We start from the raw sequence: 21,717 nt of genomic DNA on the forward strand, positions 1-21,717 counted from the left end.
CACTCAAAGAACTCGTCATTCTTTCCATCCCATCAGTGACCCTACTCCCCTTGTATAGGAGGCAGCTGGACTCAACTGGGCCATTGTTGTATAACCCATATTCCATACATTATGCTTAGTTAACATGTCTTGGGCATACGTTGAAATGGAACTTGTATTGGCCAATTGTATGTGTCAGATAGGACGGATTCATATTTCGATTGCGCTCACATGTACTGCACATAAAACAAGACAAAAATGCTTTCTTACAGGATTGTCTCTAAGCTTTGATACACATTTTCAAGAAAGATAGAAATGGTCCACGCACACACACGCGCACAGTTGACTGATAAAACAGGAAATCAAAATGTCCTAGACACGCAAATATCAATCATCAACACATGCAAAGCTTAAATATACTGCAAAATGGATACATTGATGCAGGGGAGATCAGGCAATGAAATATGACGATTCGGTTGAATAATGCTCAATCCATGTCAACAGCTGTCAACCCTGAGACCTCACGTTAAATACCCATGCAATTTATAGCCCAACAAATGGACACACACACACACAAAAGAGCTTAAATGGTCGCCGTTATGTTACGCAGGAGTGTCGATGACAAGCGGATTACTGCATAGAAATCATGACTTTTTTGGATCCACCAGCCCTGCTTTTATTTTTAAAGCACATGTGTTTCCAAAGAGGTAAAGAGCAGCAACTTTGTCAGCACGGATGTGAGATGTATCCCAAATGGCACCCTATTCCCTACATAGCCCTATGGGCCCTGGTCAAAAGCAGTATGGGGAATAGATTGCCCTTTGGTTCACAGCCATAAACATGGGGCTTCACTTGTGTTTGGAGGCTGGTGACTTCCGTTTGAAGCTGATGGACGGAGGGGAATTAGTCTCTCAACAGATAGAGACTAAGGATTAGTATAATCTGCACTTTACAGACCCTCGAAATCAAACTGTCTGACTGGGTGTGCAGGGCGCTTTAGAATCAGCTTCTAGAACAGTGTTTGTTTGTCACAGGCTGATTGTTGAGTTCAAATCAAATTGTATTTGTCACATGGGCTAATTACAAACAGGTGTAGACCTTACAGTGAAATGCTTAGTTACAAGCCCCTAACCAACAATGCTTTAAGATGTTAAGAAAAAAATGGAAAATAAAAGTAACAAATTAACCAGCAGCAGTAAAATAACAAGCAAGGCTATATACAGAGGGTACCGGTACAGAGTCAATGTGCGGAGGCACCGGTTAGTTGGGGTAATATGTACATGTAGATAGAGTTAACTATGGATAGAATATAAACAGAGAGTAGCAGCAGTGTAAAAGAGGGGTCTGGGTAGCCCTTCAGGAGCCTTATGGCTTGGGAGTAGAAGCTGTTTAAGAAGCCTCTTGGACCTCGACTCGACGCTCCGGTACCGCTTGCTGTGTGGTAGCAGAGAGAACAGTCTATGAATGGGGTGGCTGGAGTCTTTGACAATTTTTAGGGCCTTCCTCTGACACCGCCTGATACAGAGGTCCTGGATGGCAGGATTCTTGCCCACAGTGATGAACTGGGCCGTACGCACTACCCCCTGTAGTGCCTTGCGGTCGGAGACCGAGCAGTTGCCATACTAGGCAGTGATGCAACCAGCCAGTCACCATGCTCTCGATGGTGCAGCTGTAGAATCTTCTGAGGATCTGAGGACCCATGCCAAATCTTTTTAGTTTCCTGAGGGGGAACAGGCTTTGTCGTTCCCTCTTCACGACTGTCTTAAGTGTGTTTGGACCATGTTAGTTTGTTGTGGACAACAAGGAATTTGAAGCTCTCAACCTGTTCCACTACAGCCCAGTGTATGAGAATGGGGGCGTGCTCAGTCCTTTTCCTGTAGTCCACAATCATCTCCTTTGATCACGTTGAGGGAGAGGTTGTTGTCCTGGCACCACACGGCCAGGTTTCTGACCTCCTCCCTATAGACTCTCATCGTTGTCGGTGATCAGTTGTGTTTTGATTGGATTGTGTATGGGGTTTTAATGTGCTGTGGGACATTGGGTGTGAGAGTGGAAATTACAATTGTTTTTGTGGATGTTTTTGTGTTAGTTATTTTTCCAATATTGAATGCAGATCCATATTGCTCACTGCCCAGTGAAGCGACTGATTTGATCAAGTCCCTTTGAAGTAAATTACCAGGCTCCTGAGTGGTGCAGCGGTCTAAAGCACTGCATCTTCGTGCAAGAGGTGTCACTACAGTCCCTGGTTTGAATCCAGGCTGTATCACATCTGGCCATTTTGGGATTCCCATAGGGTGGTGCACAATTGACCCAGCGTCGTCCGGGTTTGGCCGTCGTTGTAAACAAGAATTTGTTCTTAACTTGCCTAGTTAAATAAAAGGTTAAAAATAAATACAAAATGAGGATGAGATGAACTAGCCAGACCATTAAGACCGGATACCAGGTAACACAGTCGATACAGGAATCAGGGGTCAGCTACACTATGAACCAGACAGCTGCCCTTTGACCCCTAGCTTATCTGTGTGAATGAGGATGTTCTCTATGTACCATAGAAGGGCCAGAATGCTAGTATTCTAATTCCTAGTTCTATGGTTCACACTTCCACTAGTCATAGGCTCGCTTGCCAGGGACAAAAAATGTGAATATGGTGTCCGTCTACACAGACCAGAGAAATGGAAGGATGAATGATTCTCTGGTATTGCTGATCTATTTGACACATTTATATGACATAGAAACCCATACAAAAACAAGAATGAGGGAAACATAAAATACATAGCTGGTGAATAAGGTTGTCTTGACACTTTATATGCATAGCATTGAGAAACAAATCAGTCAGACTAAATCAATCAATTACGTTCCCTTTTGTTACAGTAAGTACAAGTGTTACCATCAGGAACAGACTAGAGTAGGCGAGTGAAAGAACAGTGATGAGGGGTTTCGGGGTAAGTAGTACAAAATGCCAGATGGTGCAAAAACGGATATGTGGTAAAAGTAGTCAGTTGACGAGACTATGTAAAAGATGTGTTAGAAAAAAAGAAAGGTTTCGTTTAATACAATAACAGCATTTTTCATTGAACTTCCAGTCTTTCTGTATTCACAAGGAAAACAGTAGCACTACAAGGATAGATTGACAGTTACATCAGAACATTATTTAAATGAATCATTATTTAGGGGAAATTTTATGGAAAAAATAAACTATAGGACGTTATCAAGCACATAAAAATATTTAAAGTGTCTCGAGCAGTAATCATTGACCAAACTACTACAGTAGCTACATGCCTTACCACAGACAGACAAACAAGGAAACCAATTCTAATCATTAGCCAAATTATTATTATAAAGGTGAGATGGAATGTAAGGACTATGATAAATATCCCCAAAAGGCTCAACTGAGGATGCCTGGTCCCAGATCTGTTTGTGCTGTATAAGCCAACTCCTACGGTCATTGTCAAAGCATGAATAACTGATCTGGGACCAGGCTACAACTGAGGTGCAGTAAGGCTTTTCCAGTATGGGGGAGAAGTTCATGTCAATCACAATTTTAGGGAAGCAAAATTCCAGAAACTTAAAGCAGGAATGATAATAACTTAGAGGATTTGAAACCATCATAGGTCATACGTGGGGAAAGGAAATGTTACTAGGTCCCTGTATTAATACAGGAATGTCTCTCTATTTCCTTCTCATCCCTCTCTCCTTTCACGTCCTTCACTTTGGTCGCCTCGTAAACCAGACGTATCGTGAAGTGAAATAGAACGGTGGGCATATCGGTCTGGTCACGAGGCGATCACTTTGGTCCCGGGACTGGGACATTAAGCGGCGCTCGACACGGCCAGCTTCTTCAAGTGGTCCATGAACACCTGTAGACTGACGTCGTCTGTGAGGATGGGGGCTCCGGTCTCCTAGAGAATGAGAAGACAAATGTGATGAGTATGGTGAAAACACTAGAGTAAAGCTTCCTTCAGTTGGATCAGATTCAAAATGGCCAGCAGAATAGAGACAGATGGTACATGAAGCTCTACCACTTGTAAGACTAGAATTATTTTAAGAAAAATACAATTGACTCCCCATGATGAAACTCCAGCCTTGACATCACCCATTTCCAAATCAAGTCCACAGCTGTTATTGTACATAAAAACTGGTTCTCAGTTTCCGTTTTGAAGAATGAATGAACATTGTATTACCTGTCCCCAGGAGTAGAGGTTGTTGTGTGTCTGGGAGGGGTTGACCTTGGACAGGAGGAAGCGAGCCTGGGAGCCTCCGTGCTCTGTGTCGATGTACCGGGGCATGGGGAACCGGGTCTGCAGGATCTCCTGGGCGTCATCCACAGGTGCTACCAGTAGATGCTTGAAGTTCTCGTACTCCGGCTGCTCCTGGTAACCCGCCTTACGCCACTGGGCGATGGTCTGGTGGAGAGAGAGAGATACAACAGGGTTATAGTCATGGTAGGATGTGTTTTGGTGTTAGTTATATAGGCCAGGGTTATTGTCATGGTAGGATGTTGTGTGTTGGCGTTAGTTGTATAGGCCAGGGTTATTGTCATGGTAGGATGTTGTGTGTTGGTGTTAGTTGTATAGGCCAGGTTGTTGTCATGGTTATTGTCATGGTAGGATGTTGTGTGTTGGTGTTAGTTGTATAGGCCAGGGTTATTGTTATGGCAGGATGTTTTGTGTTGATGTTAGTTGTATAGGCCAGGGTTATTGTTATGGTTATTGTCATGGTAGGATGTTGTGTGTTGGTGTTAGTTGTATAGACCAGGGCTATTGTCATGGTAGGATGTGTGTTGGTGTTAGTTATATAGGCCAGGGTTATTGTCATGTTAAGATGTTGTGTGTTGGTGTTAGTTGTATAGGCCAGGGTTATTGTCATGGTAGGATGTGTTTTGGTGTTAGTTATATAGGCCAGGGTTATTGTCATGGTAGGGTGTTGGTGTTAGTTATATAGGCCAGGGTTATTGTCATGGTAGGATGTGTGTTAGTTATATAGGCCAGGGTTATTGTCATGGTAGGATGTGTTTTGGTGTTAGTTATATAGGCCAGGGTTATTGTCATGGTAGGATGTGTTTTGGTGTTAGTTATATAGGCCAGGGTTATTGTCATGGTAGGGTGTTGGTGTTAGTTATATAGGCCAGGGTTATTGTCATGGTAGGATGTTGTGTGTTAGTTGTATAGGCCAGGGTTATTGTCATGGTAGGATGTGTTTTGGTGTTAGTTATATAGGCCAGGGTTATTGTCATGGTAGGGCGTTGGTGTTAGTTGTATAGGCCAGGGTTATAGTCATGGTAGGATGTTGTGTGTTGGTGTTAGTTGTATACACCAGGGTTATTGTCATGGTAGGATGTGTTTTGGTGTTAGTTATGTAGGCCAGGGTTATTGTCATGGTAGGGTGTTGGTGTTAGTTGTATAGGCCAGGGTTATAGTCATAGTAGGATGTTGTGTGTTGGTGTTAGTTGTATACACCAGGGTTATTGTCATGGTAGGGTGTTGGTGTTAGTTGTGCCAGCTGTTTGTCAGCTAATCTCTTTTTTGTCTTTTGTGAGAAAATTCTCTTAACATGTTGAGAATAGAAAATGACAGGGCATTGTGAATGACATTGTGAATGAATGAACATAATTAATCTACTAATATGTAACACACACACCTTGTTTCTTGTTGTAATATTGATAGTGATTTACATAGATTTACATTATTTGTTTATGCTCTACATGATGATGTTCAGTTTGAGATGCTAGGAAATAATAATAATTAGTAGTGGTGTTCCAGCTACTAATAACTAGCTTTAGACCACCAGCCCCGTTGTTTTCCTGTGTGACCTCTCACCTCTCCATGGTAGATGACCAGCTGGAAGAAGGTGTCCATGAGGAGGATCCGGTCTGGGAGAATACTGCCACTGTCCAGGAGAACAGGCTGTAGAACAGACAGACGGGACACAACAGGATAAGTCTCACATCCATTTTCTTACAGAGAAAGGTAGTGTGGAACTCATTGAGCATGTGAATATTTGACTAAACGAATTAGTTCTTAGGGAAATGTGACCTAATTATCTAATATATAGACTGGTTTTATAACAGAGTAGATTGGGAAACAAATCGTTTAGAAAGTTGATTAGAATTAAATTCAATATTTAATAATTGATTGGCCGCATACACATGTTGCAGATGTTACTGGAGGTGTAGTGAAATGCTTATGTTTCTAGCTCCAACGGTGCAGTAATACCTAACAATACACACAAATGCAAAAAAATATGTATTAAGAAATTAAGAAACGTCAGTAAGAAATAACATTCAGGAAAAAAAAATACTGCAAAGTTTCCTAGGAGGTAGAAACTGGTCGACCGTGTTTTTCGTCGCCATCTAGTACACTATAGAGATCGAGAGTGTGTAATTAGAGTGTGTCATTAGAGTGTGTCCATAGTATTTGGTAAGAGTCTGACCTCTGGTGGTCCGTGGAACGAGTAAGAGTACAGGATGGGCTGGATCATGATGAGAGACTGGGTCAGGTCTTGGCGGACAAAGTGGTGTCTGTAGTAGGAACACTCATCTGGGCTGTTGTTGAACACCTGCAGGAACGGCGACCTCCGCAGGTGGAACATAAACTAGAGGGAGGACAGAGACATTATTCTAACGATTATAATCAAATAGGATTTTTTTTAGTTAAAAAAAAAGGATATATTATCAAATTATATACATATTTTTTTACATTTGGGATATTGCTTCTTGCATCATCAAATGTTCCTGTACATATCCCACCGAGGTCAACTAAACTAAGTGGAAGTTATGAGTTGTGATTATCTGTGCAATGGGAATATTCAAGATGAATAAAGTTAACGTTCAGTTTAGAGTGATTAACACAATGTTTAGAAGATTTATATATTTTCTATTTCTGTAATAAACATGACTTTTCAGTGTTCTGTTTGTGACACTCGGGTTGATGGCCACTAGACACAGTGCTGTGTGTTATGGATTAAACTCCTGTCTGTTGACAGTGATTGACTCTAGACAGGAGGTACAAGGACACACTATTGTGTGATTCTGTAGCAACTGACAAAGTCACTGCCTTTTGTTTCAATGTCATACAAGCCTCTGGCTGGGGTTAAGTTGTCAGACAAGGCCAATTACACAGTTCTCTGCTTCTGTGCTGGGTGGTGTTAGGACACAGCCGGTGACCACTTTTTCATGTACATACATCCCATTTGACATAAATATTATTTTTTGCTAAAGTTAGAGGTAAGCACTCAAGTAATCATTCAGATCTCGATGAGCTAGTTAAATCTATTCCACTTCACCTCTATTAGGAGGACTTGTAATTGAAGGGCTCTTATTAAATAGCTCATATAGTTCCAGAGTGTACCACTAGGTGTCAGTCTTACCTGTGGGTAGAGTGAGAGAGTCTCCGAGAGCTTGAAGGAGGTGGGGTCATCTTTGTTGAACTGACCGAATTTCTGACACTGTAACCAAGGAGACAAGACAAACGTCAGCGTCTTGAACTAAGGCAATCAACACATACCTTCAGGACTTCAGTCAAGTGCTGTTAGTTTAGGTATCCAACACAACTTCCCGAAACATCACAGAGGGATTTAAAAACGGTCAGCGAATTAGTATTCGTGTCATTCTGCTTCACATTCCAGACAACTCCTTTCTACATTCTTCTACAATGAATAAGAACAAAGAGACACAAGAATACAAAGGATTCTTCTATCCACAATCACCCACAAGTCCTACATACATTCAGCTATGTGAAGAACAACAGGCTACTCTCTTGGAATAGCCAAGGTGGGACCAATGCCCAATGACATTACAAAGCCTGTCACACATTGGTCAGCCTAGCTGTCACTTACCAGGCGAATGAGCTGTCTGTCCAGCCAGCGCAGGACGTCCGGCCCCTCTTCCGACTCGGCCCTGAACACGCCCAGCCTGGCCATGATGACCGCCGACGCCTCCTGGTCGAAGGACGACTCGATGTGCTGGATCTGGGACTGGGCGTCGGCCCAACTGGATGGAGGGAGAAAGAGGGAGTGGACAGGTTAGGGGCAGGGCGAGACTGACGCACGTGTCTAGGCTGCACGTTCACTTCCAGTCATTTAACAGGGCAGGGCGAATGTCAACCTCCTCATTTGTACGGCCAATATTGACTTTGTGGTAACTCACTGCTTAAAGACAATGTGAGAAATGCGACGTCTACAAAATGCAGAGTCTTGCATATATATATTGTAAGGGCTGTCAGTTCAGTCACACTTCAGTCAAGAACGATGTAGCAGTTCTGCAAACCCACTTCCTGTTTACTGTTTCAAAGCGAGAGAGAAGACTTACTTCCTGGCGACGGTGGTAACCCTGATCCTCCTCTGGGTGTTGGAGTGTTGGTACTGGGTGACAAACTGGACCGCTCCTCTACCACCCTGAGGAATTGGGGCATTGTGCTGCACAGAGAAAATATAACTACAAGTTAGGATAGTTAGGATAGGAGTACATTTAATATCGCTAAACATCCTGCTTGAATACTCAAAACACCGTCCTAAGGAATCACTGAGGTGTGAATAATGAATTGTCACATTACATTGGTTTGGTCGACCCAAATCAATGACTACTTTGAGTAAGAATGAAATGAGGAACAAGTGTTTGATCAAAGGGAAGTGTGTTCACCTGATTGACGACCTCGAAGTACAAGGCCAACGTCGTGGAGGGACTGAGACTGCAGATTTTCCACTGCGTTGTTCCTCCAACACCGACCTCCTGTAACAGAGACAAAGGGCCATTGAAGTCAATGAAAAACAGCTTCCCAATTCACTTCCAGAGAGGAAAATGCTATTAGAATAGAAGGTTGAACAAATCCCGCAAAACATTCCTGAAATTCTGGAAAAGCTGGGAATTTTGGGACCGTTTCTGGATGATTATTCTTTAACCCTGTTTGGATTCTGTATGGGCCTGAAAGACTCACGTTCTCTGATATACACGGTCCCTTAGTGTTGAGGGAGACACAGGGCCCGATGGCCCCCGATACCTTCAGCTCCCTGGACGCCTTGACTTCCAGCGTGCCTCCGAAGGCCATGCGGAACTCTCCGTTGTGGTCCTTACTGAACACCCTCTGGAAGGTCTGCTTGAACAGAGAGGTGTTGAAGGAGTCGCCCATCGCTATGTGACCTCTGAGAGGACGGAAACCGGGAGGAAAGAAAACATGAATATTCAGCAGCATAATTCCAATACAAATACAAAAATGAAAAGTCAATGAGCGAGTGAGGATGAAGTCTCTGGAAAAGTCTTCTATCGAATGTAGAGGAATTGTACAAAAGGTATTTCTTATTCAGATCAAATAAAAGCTTCAGTAGACAGTTCTCAAATCACCAGGGACATGAGGGATTCAGCACAACTAGGGGAAATCAGGTGAAGACAGGATACAGGTCAGTCGTAGGTCGTCTGAGACTGGTACTAACCCAGTGAGGTTGGATAAACATTTCATCTCTAGAAGTCCGGTCTGATCCAAGGCACAGGCGTAGATGTCAATACTGTGGCCGTTCACTGCCGCACGGTTCGCCAAGGCGTCGTAGTACTGAATAAAACAAAACAAGGGAACCGTTTGCAACATATACAAACAAGTGCTGGGTAGCACCTTGAGAACTCTTTGGAGCATCGGTTTCCATGAACATACCTCAACAGAAGAGGTATGGAGAGAGAAGAGAGCGCAAACTTGAGCGAAATATTTGACACATCGTGAGAGCTTGACGTGAGTGAAAGAAAAATAATTAAGCTAAACTATGTTTAGACAAAAATCGCTTAAGTTGTTTCATCCATCTTAGCTCTAAAAACTAGCGTAGTCTTAAAGATGGAATCCGCAGTGGAGGGAAGCCGCTAGCCGCCCCAACACCATTGTTATTGTTTTTGTTGCCGAGCTAAGGAGTGTCGCACAGCATGGTAAAACAAAATTGCACCAATGGAGGCTGCAAAGGGGAGGACGGCTCATAATAATGTCTGGAATAGAAGGAAAGGGAATGGCATCAAACACATGGAAACCATTTGTTGATGTATTTGATACCATTCTACCTATAAAGTTCCAGCCATTACCACGAGCCCGTCCTCCCCAATTAAGGTGCCACCAACCTCCTGTGAATTGCACCACGTATTGTGTTCTATCGAGCGTGCAATGACACCCGAGGAAAATACGTGTTCGTAGTTTCCAGTAACAACTGTTGTTGTTGTAATATCGCAAAAGGATGTGGCAGTTCCACCAATTAAGGATTCCAGCTTTAACTCTTAAAAACTAGCCCACTAAGGACAAACAGAGACAAAACAACGACTTGTACAAGATATAACCAACCCACATACAAGTTCTCTTTTTCACAGTGTCCATGTACGACATGGACAATAAAACTTCCATTCTGCGCTATCCATTCTGCGCGATCCATTCTGCGCGATCCATTCTGCCCTATCCATTCTGCCCTATCCATTCTGCCCTATCCATTCTGCCCTATCCATTCTGCGCTATCCATTCTGCGCTATCCATTCTGCCCTATCCATTCTGCCCTATCCATTCTGCCCTATCCATTCTGCCCTATCCATTCTGCCCTATCCATTCTGCCCTATCCATTCTGCGCTATCCATTCTGCGCTATCCATTCTGTTATTCTTGGACTGACCTTGGTGGCTTTCTTCAGATGCCGTGCGTTGTCCTTGGTGATGTCATGCCAGGAGCGGATGGGGGTCTTGAGTTCGTCTCCCACCACCATCCCGGGACCCTGGGTGGGGGGTCCGCCCATGAACATCATCACACGGGCCCCTGTGTTGGGAAACGTACCCTGGGGGTGGAAAGACGGTGGCTATGGTCAGTATGGTCAAGATTTGATTTATTTATTTGAGTAATTCAACCATGGTATCAAACATGGCATTTCTGACTGAGACGTGACTGCCAACACAGAAGCTGCCATTAGGTTATTGTAGTATGATATAACTGTAGTATGATATAACTGTAGTCTGATTTAACTGTAGTCTGATTTAACTGTAGTCTGATTTAACTGTAGTCTGATTTAACTGTAGTCTGATTTAACTGTAGTCTGATATAACTGTAGTCTGATATAACTGTAGTCTGATATAACTGTAGTATGATTTAACAGTAGTATGATATAACTGTAGTATGATATAACTGTAGTATGATATAACTGTAGTCTGATATAACTGTAGTATGATTTAACTGTAGTATGATTTAACTGTAGTATGATTTAACTGTAGTATGATATAACTGTAGTATGATATAACTGTAGTATGATATAACTGTAGTATGATATAACTGTAGTCTGATATAACTGTAGTATGATTTAACTGTAGTCTGATATAACTGTAGTATGATTTAACTGTAGTATGATATAACTGTAGTCTGATATAACTGTAGTATGATTTAACTGTAGTCTGATATAACTGTAGTATGATTTAACTGTAGTATGATATAACTGTAGTATGATATAACTGTAGTATGATATAACTGTAGTATGATTTAACTGTAGTCTGATATAACTGTAGTCTGATATAACTGTAGTCTGATATAACTGTAGTCTGATATAACTGTAGTATGATATAACTGTAGTATGATTTAACTGTAGTATGATTTAACTGTAGTCTGATATAACTGTAGTCTGATATAACTGTAGTCTGATATAACTGTAGTCTGATATAACTGTAGTATGATATAACTGTAGTATGATTTAACTGTAGTATGATTTAACTGTAGTATGATTTAACTGTAGTATGATTTAACTGTAGTATGATTTAACTGTAGTATGATTTAACTGTAGTCTGATATAACTGTAGTCTGATATAACTGTAGTATGATTTAACAGTAGTATGATATAACTGTAGTATGATATAACTGTAGTATGATATAACTGTAGTATGATATAACTGTAGTATGATATAACTGTAGTGTGATTTAACTGTAGTATGATATAACTGTAGTCTGATATAACTGTAGTCTGATATAACTGTAGTGTGATTTAACTGTAGTGTGATATAACTGTAGTATGATATAACTGTAGTATGATTTAACTGTAGTATGATTTAACTGTAGTATGATTTAACTGTAGTATGATTTAACTGTAGTATGATATAACGGAATGTACTGGGAATTTCCAGGTGAACAATAACGACAGCAATCGTTGATAACAGCAATCTAAATCCCGTCGGTTTTAAGAAGTTGGAACAGGGAGACGCCTCCAGAACAGAAGCAGAGAAAATGTCTGTTATTCAGTAACCCCTACATTCTAATCTCACAGCACCAATGCTCTGTAAAAACCCGCCGAGAGGCTTGTAAGGAAGTCACAACATCAGCCGCTACGGAATCACAGTGTCACAGAACACATTAACAATCAGTGTCCTGTGTCCTTGTACCTCCAGTCTGGCATCACCATCAACAGATATGACAACGATCCAGAACATTCACTATCAATTCTAGTGACCACCAACCCGTACACAAATGACCGTCCCAAACAGAACACGGGATATACTGTGTATTACATGAAGGGAAAACATACGCTAAGCCTCGTGTTAATTACTCTAAACTGAATCATTTCCCCATTACAGAGACATCCCAAGTGACTTGACTGTGACATTGTATGCAAATGCACCCTCAGGCACCGTAAGGATTCACCAAACTACCGATATTCCCTCAAGAAACTCATTCCTATTAAGTTACCATACAGACCAGGACCCGGTTTCCAAACAGCACCTTAAGGGGAAGTTCAGCGTTAGAACCATCAGAATGGTTGAAGTTAGACTTCAGATGTTTTTCTCTAATCATGACATTATCAGTAGACATCAGCACCAGAGGACCGGACAGCAGGGAACACAGCCGTTTTAACATGTACCTACAGCATGTTAGTTGTGTTACCAGAAAGAGGAAGAGAGGATAGTGGAGAGAGAGAGGGAGCAATAAGGCAAAAAGAAAGAAGCTGACCTTTGACCTAAGAAAGTACGAGTGGTACTATTGGCAGACCTAACTGAAGAGGTAATGTCAGTGTGTGTGTGTGTGTGTGTGTGTGTGTGTGTGTGTGTGTGTGTGTGTGTGTGTGAGAGAGAGAGAGGAAGTGTGTGAAAGGTTAGTTGAAACCTGTGACATGTCAGAGAGGGTAAGGTTCAGTTTAGTTTTGAAGGTCAGTTGTCTATGTTGACTACATCGAATCAGGTTATTTGTACACCGCACAAAGTGTGTACATAGGACTGTGTGTTTGTGTGTATGTGTGTGTGTATGCACGCTTATGCAACTGTTATTACCTCCAGCAGGCCCACGGCGATGGACAGTGCTATTCCAGTAGACCGCAGTGGTCTCTTCCCCTGTGGTACAGGCCAGGGATCTCTCTGCAGCTCTCCCAACAGGTCTGTCAGGTTCATGTCTACCTTATGGACCGGCTGCAGGAACCGACAGGTGACGGCTGGATCCTGAGGGGCCGCGGGACGACCCTGAGGCCCAGATGCCGATGGGTTCGTCAGGCCTAGCATCTCCTGAAAGAGAGAAAGAGAGCTATGAGTTCTCATGGACTTTCAACAATGGTATTGTGGAATATTGCATGGCAGCCTAAGAGTTTTTCTTGTCCTGGCCAGTCTCTTGACTGTATTCTATATAGGCCTAACACTCTGACTGTACACAATATCATATATAACACTGTATTTATACAACACTGTATTTCAAAGTACCTCTGACAATGTTTTTGAATATTACATGGCAGACTAAGGGAGTTTTCCCTGTCGGCTGTATAGGCCTAACACTCTTCTGTTTCTGGGTGTTAGGAACCTAGGGCTTTTTTTCTGTATAGAACACTACCCCTGTAGTGGCATAGACCCATTCTATGTCATTCAGAACCATCCCAAAGAGCGAATCATATCTACTTATCCTATCCTGTGACACCTCTTTGACCTGTATCCTGTCCCCATCCTACTGTTTTATTGTCATTTAATTTCCAATTGATACAAGGACACCTAGACATGATCATATGACAAACGACCACAACAAAGATCCTATTCTATTTCTATGGACAAAGCAGACTTTGACTTAGATCAGAGGTCTCAAGCATATGGTCCTCGGGCCAAATGCGGTCCTTGACAGATTTAATGCGGCCCGCGGTCATCGTCATAAATATAGCCTACAGTCATCTTAGTACAACTAATCCAGACCTTTTCCCAAAACGAATGAATGCATTTTCAAGACTACTTGCCTTCCCGTATGTAACAGTTACTGACTGACCTGGATCTGTTTGGAGGAAAGCTCCTTGGTTCCTCTGAACACGTAGCTCTTTGCAATGCCCTCGCAGCTCAGCTCGTGGACCTGCACCATGCGTCCGAAGGTGATGAGGCCGACCAGGGCGTTGGGGGGCAGCAGGGACAGGGACATCTGCAGGGACTCCTTCAGGGCCTGCAGGTCCTCCTCCTCCAGACACGTGTCCACCACGTACAGGAAGATAAGGGGGTTCGGGGGGCTGCGCTACATTGGTGGCAGAGACGGGATTGGAGAGGTTATTTTACAGAAACAGTGCTGGGTCTTTAGTTTTGAGTTGACATGGTTTTTCTATGTTGCAGTGTTTTGAGTTCTTCCATGTTGGAATGGTGTCACATGACATGTGATACACTGAAGTCAAGTGACTTTTGTAACCCGATGTCACTTTGTAAATTGACAACGTCCATTACAATAAACAGCAAAGACAAAGAATGTCTAAAGAAATGATCAACTTTTATTCGTTATTTTACCAGGTAAGTTGACTGAGAACACGTTCTCATTTGCAGCAACGAACTGGGGAATAGTTACAGGGGAGAGGAGGGGGATGAATGAGCCAATTGTAAACTGGGGATTATTAGGTGACCGTGATGGTTTGAGGGTCAGATTTGGAATTTAGCCAGGACACCGGGGTTAACACCCCTACTCTTACGATAAGTGCCATGGGATCTTTATTGACCTCAGAGAGTCAGGACACCCGTTTAACGTCCCATCCGAAAGACAGCACCCTACACAGGGCAATGTCCCCAATCACTGCCCTGGGGCATTGGGATATTTTTTTTTTAGACCAGAGGAAAGAGTGCCTCCTACTGGCCCTCTAACACCACTTCCAGCAGCATCTGGTCTCCCATCCAGGGACTGACCAGGACCAACCCTGCTTAGCTTCAGAAGCAAGCCAGCAGTGGTATGCAGGGTATGCTGCTGGTACCTAAAACTTAAAAAGTGATGGTAATGTCATGTGGTGTGTACATTTTCCAGTACATTCTTTGTGGCTGGTAACTCAACTTGAGGATCAAAGAAACATTCATATTTGATGACGAAGTTCTGTGGGTTGAGACGTACAACTACAAAGCCAGGCGCGTGTACAGAACATAGTGTCTATGTGCAAAGTTCAGAGATCTCCATGTAGAACTGTACGCGTTTACCTGCACTATGTACTCAATGGTTGAGAACTGTGGCATGAGCTCAGCCGGCTGGTTTACGTCCGATATGCCGGCGTATGACGGGGGGAACTGTGAAGGAGAGAACGAGAAGACAAAAGTGGTTAGCTTCACCTGCTAGAGGAATGTAGACAGGCCACTTTAAAGATATTCCTACTACCACCAGCTGTGTTCCTTTGTGGAATATGACTAGTATAAACACAGGAACGTAGGTAGGCCGCCTACAGATATGGCTTTTATTATAGGTCTAAATGGTACATTATGCACCTCGGTATTCTATGGTGGAATAGTGTTTGGTCCGACAGCTCAGTTTAGTCCATTGTGGTGTACTCACTGGGTTTCTTTGGAAGCAGAAGTTGCACGCCCATATTTTGGCTCTGTAGTCAACTTGGCTACAAAGGGGGGGGGAAAAGACAGAGCTACTTGGATACAGTGTACAGCAGCAGTCAAACAGACCTGTCACATAGCCTGAGGCTTTTAGAGCTTCTAGAGCAGACGTACATTGGATTGTTAAGGTGTGGATAGGGTTGATCCACCACACCTGTCCCTGAGTGATATAGCTACACCTAAGCATTCCTAAACATATTAAAAACTTAGTTGGTGATCCCTTTCTTCTCCTACTCTTCCCTTCACCCGAGACATAAGTTCTCAGAAGAATAAAATGCTGAAGTTGACAACAAAGAGATGCCATGTAAGTCGTTGGACATAGCTTAGCTTCTAGCTAAGTGCTTGTAAAAACGTCAACAAGCAACAATTAAAAAACACTCACTCAGCCTAAAACAACAACATTCACCTCCACTCCTCAAATACTCACCATAGCGGGTTTAGTACGGCCTTGCAGTTGGCCCTGCTACAGAGGACCGGTTCGTACTGCACCGGTGGCAGGTCTGGCCTCTCCTTGAGTGGGGTGAAGAGGCAGGAGACAGGCACTACCAGCCGGGTAGCTTCCAGCCTGCTCGAGGGCCACAGGTTCCAGCTAAAACGCACACCGTCCCGATCCTCATTCTGTTGGATAAACTCCTGGTATGTCGCCATGGCAACTTCAATGGGAAAGAAAGTGAAGAGATTCTTAATAAACTCGTCTGGTTAAATAAATAAATAAATAAATATGGAGAGTAGTTAGTCCGATAGCTAAACTAGCTCTAGCTAAGGGCAGGTAGTCTGTCGTAGCTTCTCCGAGAGCTGTTTGAGTCTGGAGTTCGGTGTGAGCTAACTCTCACTTTCCACGGCTTTGTTCCAAGTTCATAGGTGGAGGCCTATGTGGAACATGAATAACGATGATGCTCGTCATCAAAACCTGTTTGGCATGTTTGATACTTAAGAATCCCTGGGCTAATTTTGAATCCTACGCAAATATTGGTCACACCTATTTCAACTACGTAACATTTCAGGGACGAGTGAGTCTTGGGCTTACATGCCTCGGTAGGTATGAATGGCAGTAACCAGATGTCTTAGATATCTATAGCTCTGGAAGTCCAGACATATGCTGTGTTTTGGACAATCATGTGACATGTAATTTTTTAAAATCTGATCTTATCTAGACATGAGAAATACACAAAAAATGTAATAAATTGTCTGATGATGGCATTGGAACATCTGACATGAAAAGAAAAGGGGACATTTTGAGTTCAATGGAAAAGCATTAAAGCTGCAATTTGGTAAAAATACAGGCATGTCACATGATTGCACAAAACACAGGGCCCTAGTTATGGAATGTTATGGAACGTTTCCTTGTAATGTAATTCCATGTAATGGTATGGAACAGACCATCACCACTTGAAGGTCTTCTGACACACTTATCAAGACAGAACTACCTGTTCCAAACCGTAGTTCACTTCAGCTATCTAATTCAGATGAACCTCCACGCACCTCTCCACTCTCTCATTCAGGGGAACCCTCAGCATCAAACATCTCTACCAGGTGATTGACAGCTGGCCTACAGGACCCTTCACTCGAAGTAGCATCGATCCATTGATTACACAACGGAATGGACAGACTAAAAACGGTATCTTCTAGCTATGCTATATACCGGCACATCTTAGCTATTACTGGCCATTACTAGGAACCAAATGATGATCATCTTGGCAACATTTAGCTACAAGCATGTTGTAGTAGTTAAATGGTTAGCCAGGTATCACAAATCACATTTTAGGATCTCGTCCCTGGTATGCCTTCCTGAAAGGAGGCGGATGCTAGTAGCAGCAATAAGCTAGTTAGCGACAGGTTCTAGTTGATCTTAGCTAACGTCAGTTAGCATTTTTATCAAATTCCGGGAGTGTTTCTAAAGTCAATCTGCCATCGACATATCATGTTAACTTGATATAAAACACGATCATGCAAGTTATATTAACGACGCATGTTAACTAGGCTAGCCTTGCTAACGGACTAACCCAGCTTTTAGTCGGCTTTTTTCCTGGGCGAACCACCAAGGAAACGCAAACAAAATGGCCTAGCTAGACACTTTTCATCAAATTGATGCAGGCAGATCAGACGGAGAACCATACCTTTTATACAGATCCGGTTGGAAATCCAGACGAAGGTAAATATATATTAGACTGCAATAAATCAAATCGGATCAGCACTTAGGTGATAAATACCGATGCGCAAACAGAATGAGAGAGCGAAGAATCTGAGGGGGCAACTCCCGGCCGGTGTGCCTCTACTTCAGTAGAATGACGTGTTACTACATATTCTGGCTCACGTGTCCATGACGTAGGATACAAGCACGGACACGAAGATCATGGGAAATGAAGTCCTGAATTTATTATAGGCCCGAAATGCTGTAGCCCATGGCTTTAGATCTGTAGATGGCGCTGGGTCCCAAGGCATACCCATCACCCCCGCATCATTTGATGGAGACACTTGGATGGAGAGAGAGAGAGAGAGAGAGGAGGAGGAGGTTCTGCTAGTCACTGCAGTCACGCTCTCTCCCTCTATTCACGCGCAGTGCACTTGCCTAGCGATGCTACAGCGGTTCCTCCTCCCTTATGTATTGGACTGTACAGCTACAAGAGGCGGGAGATGCGCATCAGCAACCCGCTACCCGCCGAAGCTCTCTCCACTTCAGGACGGAAGAGACTAAATGTGAATGCATTCAGGTGCAAACTTGCATGAACTAAAAAATAGTCCATGCCGGGGTTTCGGGATGTTAGATAGCTGCACGTAGCCTTTTCTAGGGCTATATCTCACTGTTGGACGAGGGATTCGGCGGCGTCCTCAGCTGTTGCATTTGGGGGCTGAAGTGTTCCGAGCACAGAGAGAGGCCAGGCAACTATGCGATTTGATTTCGAACGGTAATTTCGGATCAGTTTGACTGCGAGCGGAGGTTGACTGCCAGTGCCCTCTGAGTTGTATTTCAAGCCTTTTGTCGCCGGTATTCCCGACAACGGAACCGTAGGGATGGAAAAAGCTAGTCAGCCACAGCTTTCGCTGTCCATAACAAAGAGTGAAAGTCCAGCGGAGGACATCTCAAATATACAGGACGAGGACCTTCTCAAGTGGACCAAAGAGGATTTGGTGCGGCGGCTCCGGCGGTCTGAAGCTGATAAAATGAGCGTGATACTGGACCACAGCAATCTGATCCGCGAGGTCAATCGCAGCCTCCAGCTGCACTTGAACGAGATAAGAGGGCTGAAGGTGAGGAATGGGCGCGCATGGCATTTCTAAAAAGATGAGATCATAGTTAACGGCGGGGAGGCCGCACTGGCGCACCTGAGCGCGCACAGCATAAGAGGGTGTTCGTGGTTGAGTTTGCGCGTTCTTTAAAGGGCGCCGCTGTCCACACGATGAAATGGAGGCAGGATGCATATAAGTTAATTTCATTTTACAAGATCCCTCTCCCTCTCCCTGTGCATGTATCTGTGAGCGTGCATGAGCCTACCTGTGTGTGCATCCTTCATCTTCCACCAGAAAGCATAGTGAGAGGGCATCTGGGCTGAATGTCAAGCATCATCATTCTTCTCTCTTTCTCACTCACTCACCTGTTGTCTTTAGTCTTCATCTCTTTTGCAAGAGCTTTGGTGTGTAGGCCTGTGGCGCAACCTTGATGCTTGCTCTTGGAATATCATCAACAAATTCTACTAGGCGACAAGAGTAAACCTATTTAACCCAGAATACTCATTAAACTCCCCAAATATATGACTTCTCTCTCCCAAATCTTATTTGGTGCAGTGTAACTAGCAATAATAATCCCGGCATAATCTTATTATTTCTCCAAGCTACATAGACTTGATTTAACATTCTACTCCGATACTCTGACATTCATTAAAATGAGATAGGAGCGACTGAGACGAAGCACATGGGGATGGATGAAGGATCCTTGGCTGCTTCAGAGAGCAGGCCCAAAAGCCCAGCCCGAAGCACCATGGTACCTAATTAAACTACACGGGCTGGAGGGTCTGAGGAGTATGTTATTATGGATAATTAGGGGAGGTGGAGAACTTTGGGCAAAGATGCCATCATGTTGCAAATGAGAGAGAGAGAGGTATGTTCTGGCCTGGTGCTTTGCTTGCCCTCCCTCCCTCTCTCAGCTCACTCACATACTATTTGCCCTCTACCACTCTTACATCCAACATTTTCACATCCATATTTATGTAATACAGAGGTTTATGAGCAGCTGAATTTCATTTTTATTGGACTCTGTCTTTGATTGACATGATATTAAAGCGAGGTTCCCTCGAATAAGAGATTTCTACCTCAGCAGGGACCTAGATAAGTGTGAATGAATAAAATAGCACTAATGAACACTTCTCACCTCTCTTTCTCCACTCATCTCGTCTCCTCTCCTCAGGACATCAACCAGAAACTGCAGGAGGACAACCGGGAGCTGAGGGACCTGTGTTGCTTCCTGGATGACGACCGTCAGAAGGGCAAGCGGGTGTCCAGGGAGTGGCAGCGACTGGGGCGCTACAGCGCCTCCATCATGAGGAAGGAGGTGACATTGTACCTTCAGAAGCTCAAGGAGCTGGAGGTGCGGCAGGACGAGGTGGTCCGGGAGAACCTGGATCTCAAAGAACTCTGTTTGTTGCTTGACGAGGAGAAAGGAAGAGGTGGTGGAGGGGTGGGGGTTGGTGGTGTAGGAGGAGGAGGGGGAGGTTGTGTGGTGGGGGTGGCAGGAGGGTGTAGGAATTCTATCGATAGCCAGAGTAGTTTGTTGCTGGTCCCCGGGACAGGGTTGTTGATGAGGGACGTGGGGGATGGTAGTAGTACGTCTAGCGCGGGGAGCGCCGACAGCTCCGATCACCCCCACCACAAGCAGCTCCACCTGGCTACACACGCCGGTAGCCTCGGGGGCGGTGGAACTGGGAGCCCGGAGCATCTCCAAAAGCCCCGGGCTGGCAGTGTGAGTGGAGAACGTGAGATCCCCTCCAGCCCTGAACCTCCTCACCCCCAGGGCAGGCACCGTAGCACCAGCCTGGAGTATCCCTACGCCATGCCCCAGCTCTGCCGGCCCCGCTGCGGCTCCATCTCGGTGCCCGACCACACCCATAGCGCCCGTTCCATGCGGGGGCTCAGCCCTGAGAAGTACGGCCGCAACGTGGGACGCCGGAGCCCCGAGTCCCAGCACCCATCCACCAAGCACCACCACCTCCACAGCTCCGACCTGCTTCTCTCCCAGAAACAGCAGCACCTCCTGGGGTCGGGTCAGGGCGGCAGCGCCGGGGAGCTCTACCAGAGGCACCACAGGGGGAGCATCGGGGGCGGTAGCTGCTGTGGAAGCCCCGAGCCCAGACAGGCACATCTAGGGTTGGGGACGCCAGAGCACCAGCACCATGAGAAGGGCTGTGTGATGTCGGCCGGGGGCAGTCCAGAGACTCACAGGCACCAGTATAGTGGGAGTCCAGACCACATGAAGTTCGGCAGCCCTGGGAGAGAGGCACAGAAGAGACCGGCCACCGCTGAAGAGCTGTCACCGCATCACAGGAGCATCTACAACGGCATGAACGGTAGGTGTTATAAGACTGGTATAAGACTGTTATAAGACTGTTACAAGGACTGTTATAAGTCGAGTAAGAATACAGGGGTTAATTGAGATTTCAAAGAAGTATTCATTCACATACAAACAGAACGCACGAGCGCACACACACACAGACACACAGACAGACTACAGTCCACCCAACCACCAATACCAGGGAAGTACTGTAATCTGAAAATCAGGAAGTAAACTGAAATTCCAATTAAATAATTGAATAAAGGGCATTTATTTTCAATGACTTTTCAATAAATGAAAAACTAGAAAGATATATATTTCCAAGGGTTTTACATTTCTGAATGTTAAATTGACTGGCTTCAATTTAAATGGGCCCCAACCTTGACACATACAGACCCTTATACACTGAC

General features: G+C 44.3%; 2 protein-coding genes across 3 annotated transcripts in view; one reads left to right on the forward strand and one right to left on the reverse strand.

Moving 5' to 3' along the window:
- Positions 1-2,758: 2,758 nt before the first annotated feature.
- Positions 2,759-18,074, reverse strand: LOC110485736 (protein transport protein Sec23A). Its single transcript, XM_021556888.2, has 17 exons — positions 17,883-18,074; positions 16,193-16,418; positions 15,713-15,770; positions 15,364-15,450; positions 14,192-14,428; positions 13,225-13,452; positions 10,602-10,760; positions 9,403-9,518; positions 8,910-9,114; positions 8,615-8,704; positions 8,285-8,391; positions 7,813-7,966; positions 7,345-7,422; positions 6,409-6,570; positions 5,796-5,882; positions 4,161-4,382; positions 2,759-3,878 (listed from the first exon to the last, which is right to left on the reverse strand). Exons 2-17 carry the CDS (start codon positions 16,411-16,413, stop codon positions 3,789-3,791), a joined length of 2,301 nt encoding a protein of 766 aa, XP_021412563.2. The 5' UTR covers positions 16,414-16,418; positions 17,883-18,074; the 3' UTR covers positions 2,759-3,788.
- Positions 18,075-18,249: 175 nt separating this feature from the next.
- The window catches only part of LOC110485737 (coiled-coil domain-containing protein 85A), a 35,532-nt gene continuing 32,064 nt past the window's right edge, over positions 18,250-21,717 (forward strand). The window contains exons 1-2 of one of the 2 annotated variants that reach the window (XR_002467971.2): positions 18,250-19,014; positions 20,168-21,323. Coding sequence is in view for 1 of the 2 variants with exons in the window: in XM_021556889.2 (XP_021412564.1) it covers positions 18,778-19,014; positions 20,168-21,323 (1,393 nt within the window). In the remaining variant the exon portion in view is untranslated. The remainder of the gene's footprint in view (positions 19,015-20,167; positions 21,324-21,717) is intronic. The other variant, XM_021556889.2, reaches the window with a different exon arrangement.

Source organism: Oncorhynchus mykiss, chromosome 13, assembly GCF_013265735.2.
Source record: "Oncorhynchus mykiss isolate Arlee chromosome 13, USDA_OmykA_1.1, whole genome shotgun sequence".
In the NCBI taxonomy this organism is placed as follows: Eukaryota; Metazoa; Chordata; class Actinopteri; order Salmoniformes; family Salmonidae; genus Oncorhynchus; species Oncorhynchus mykiss.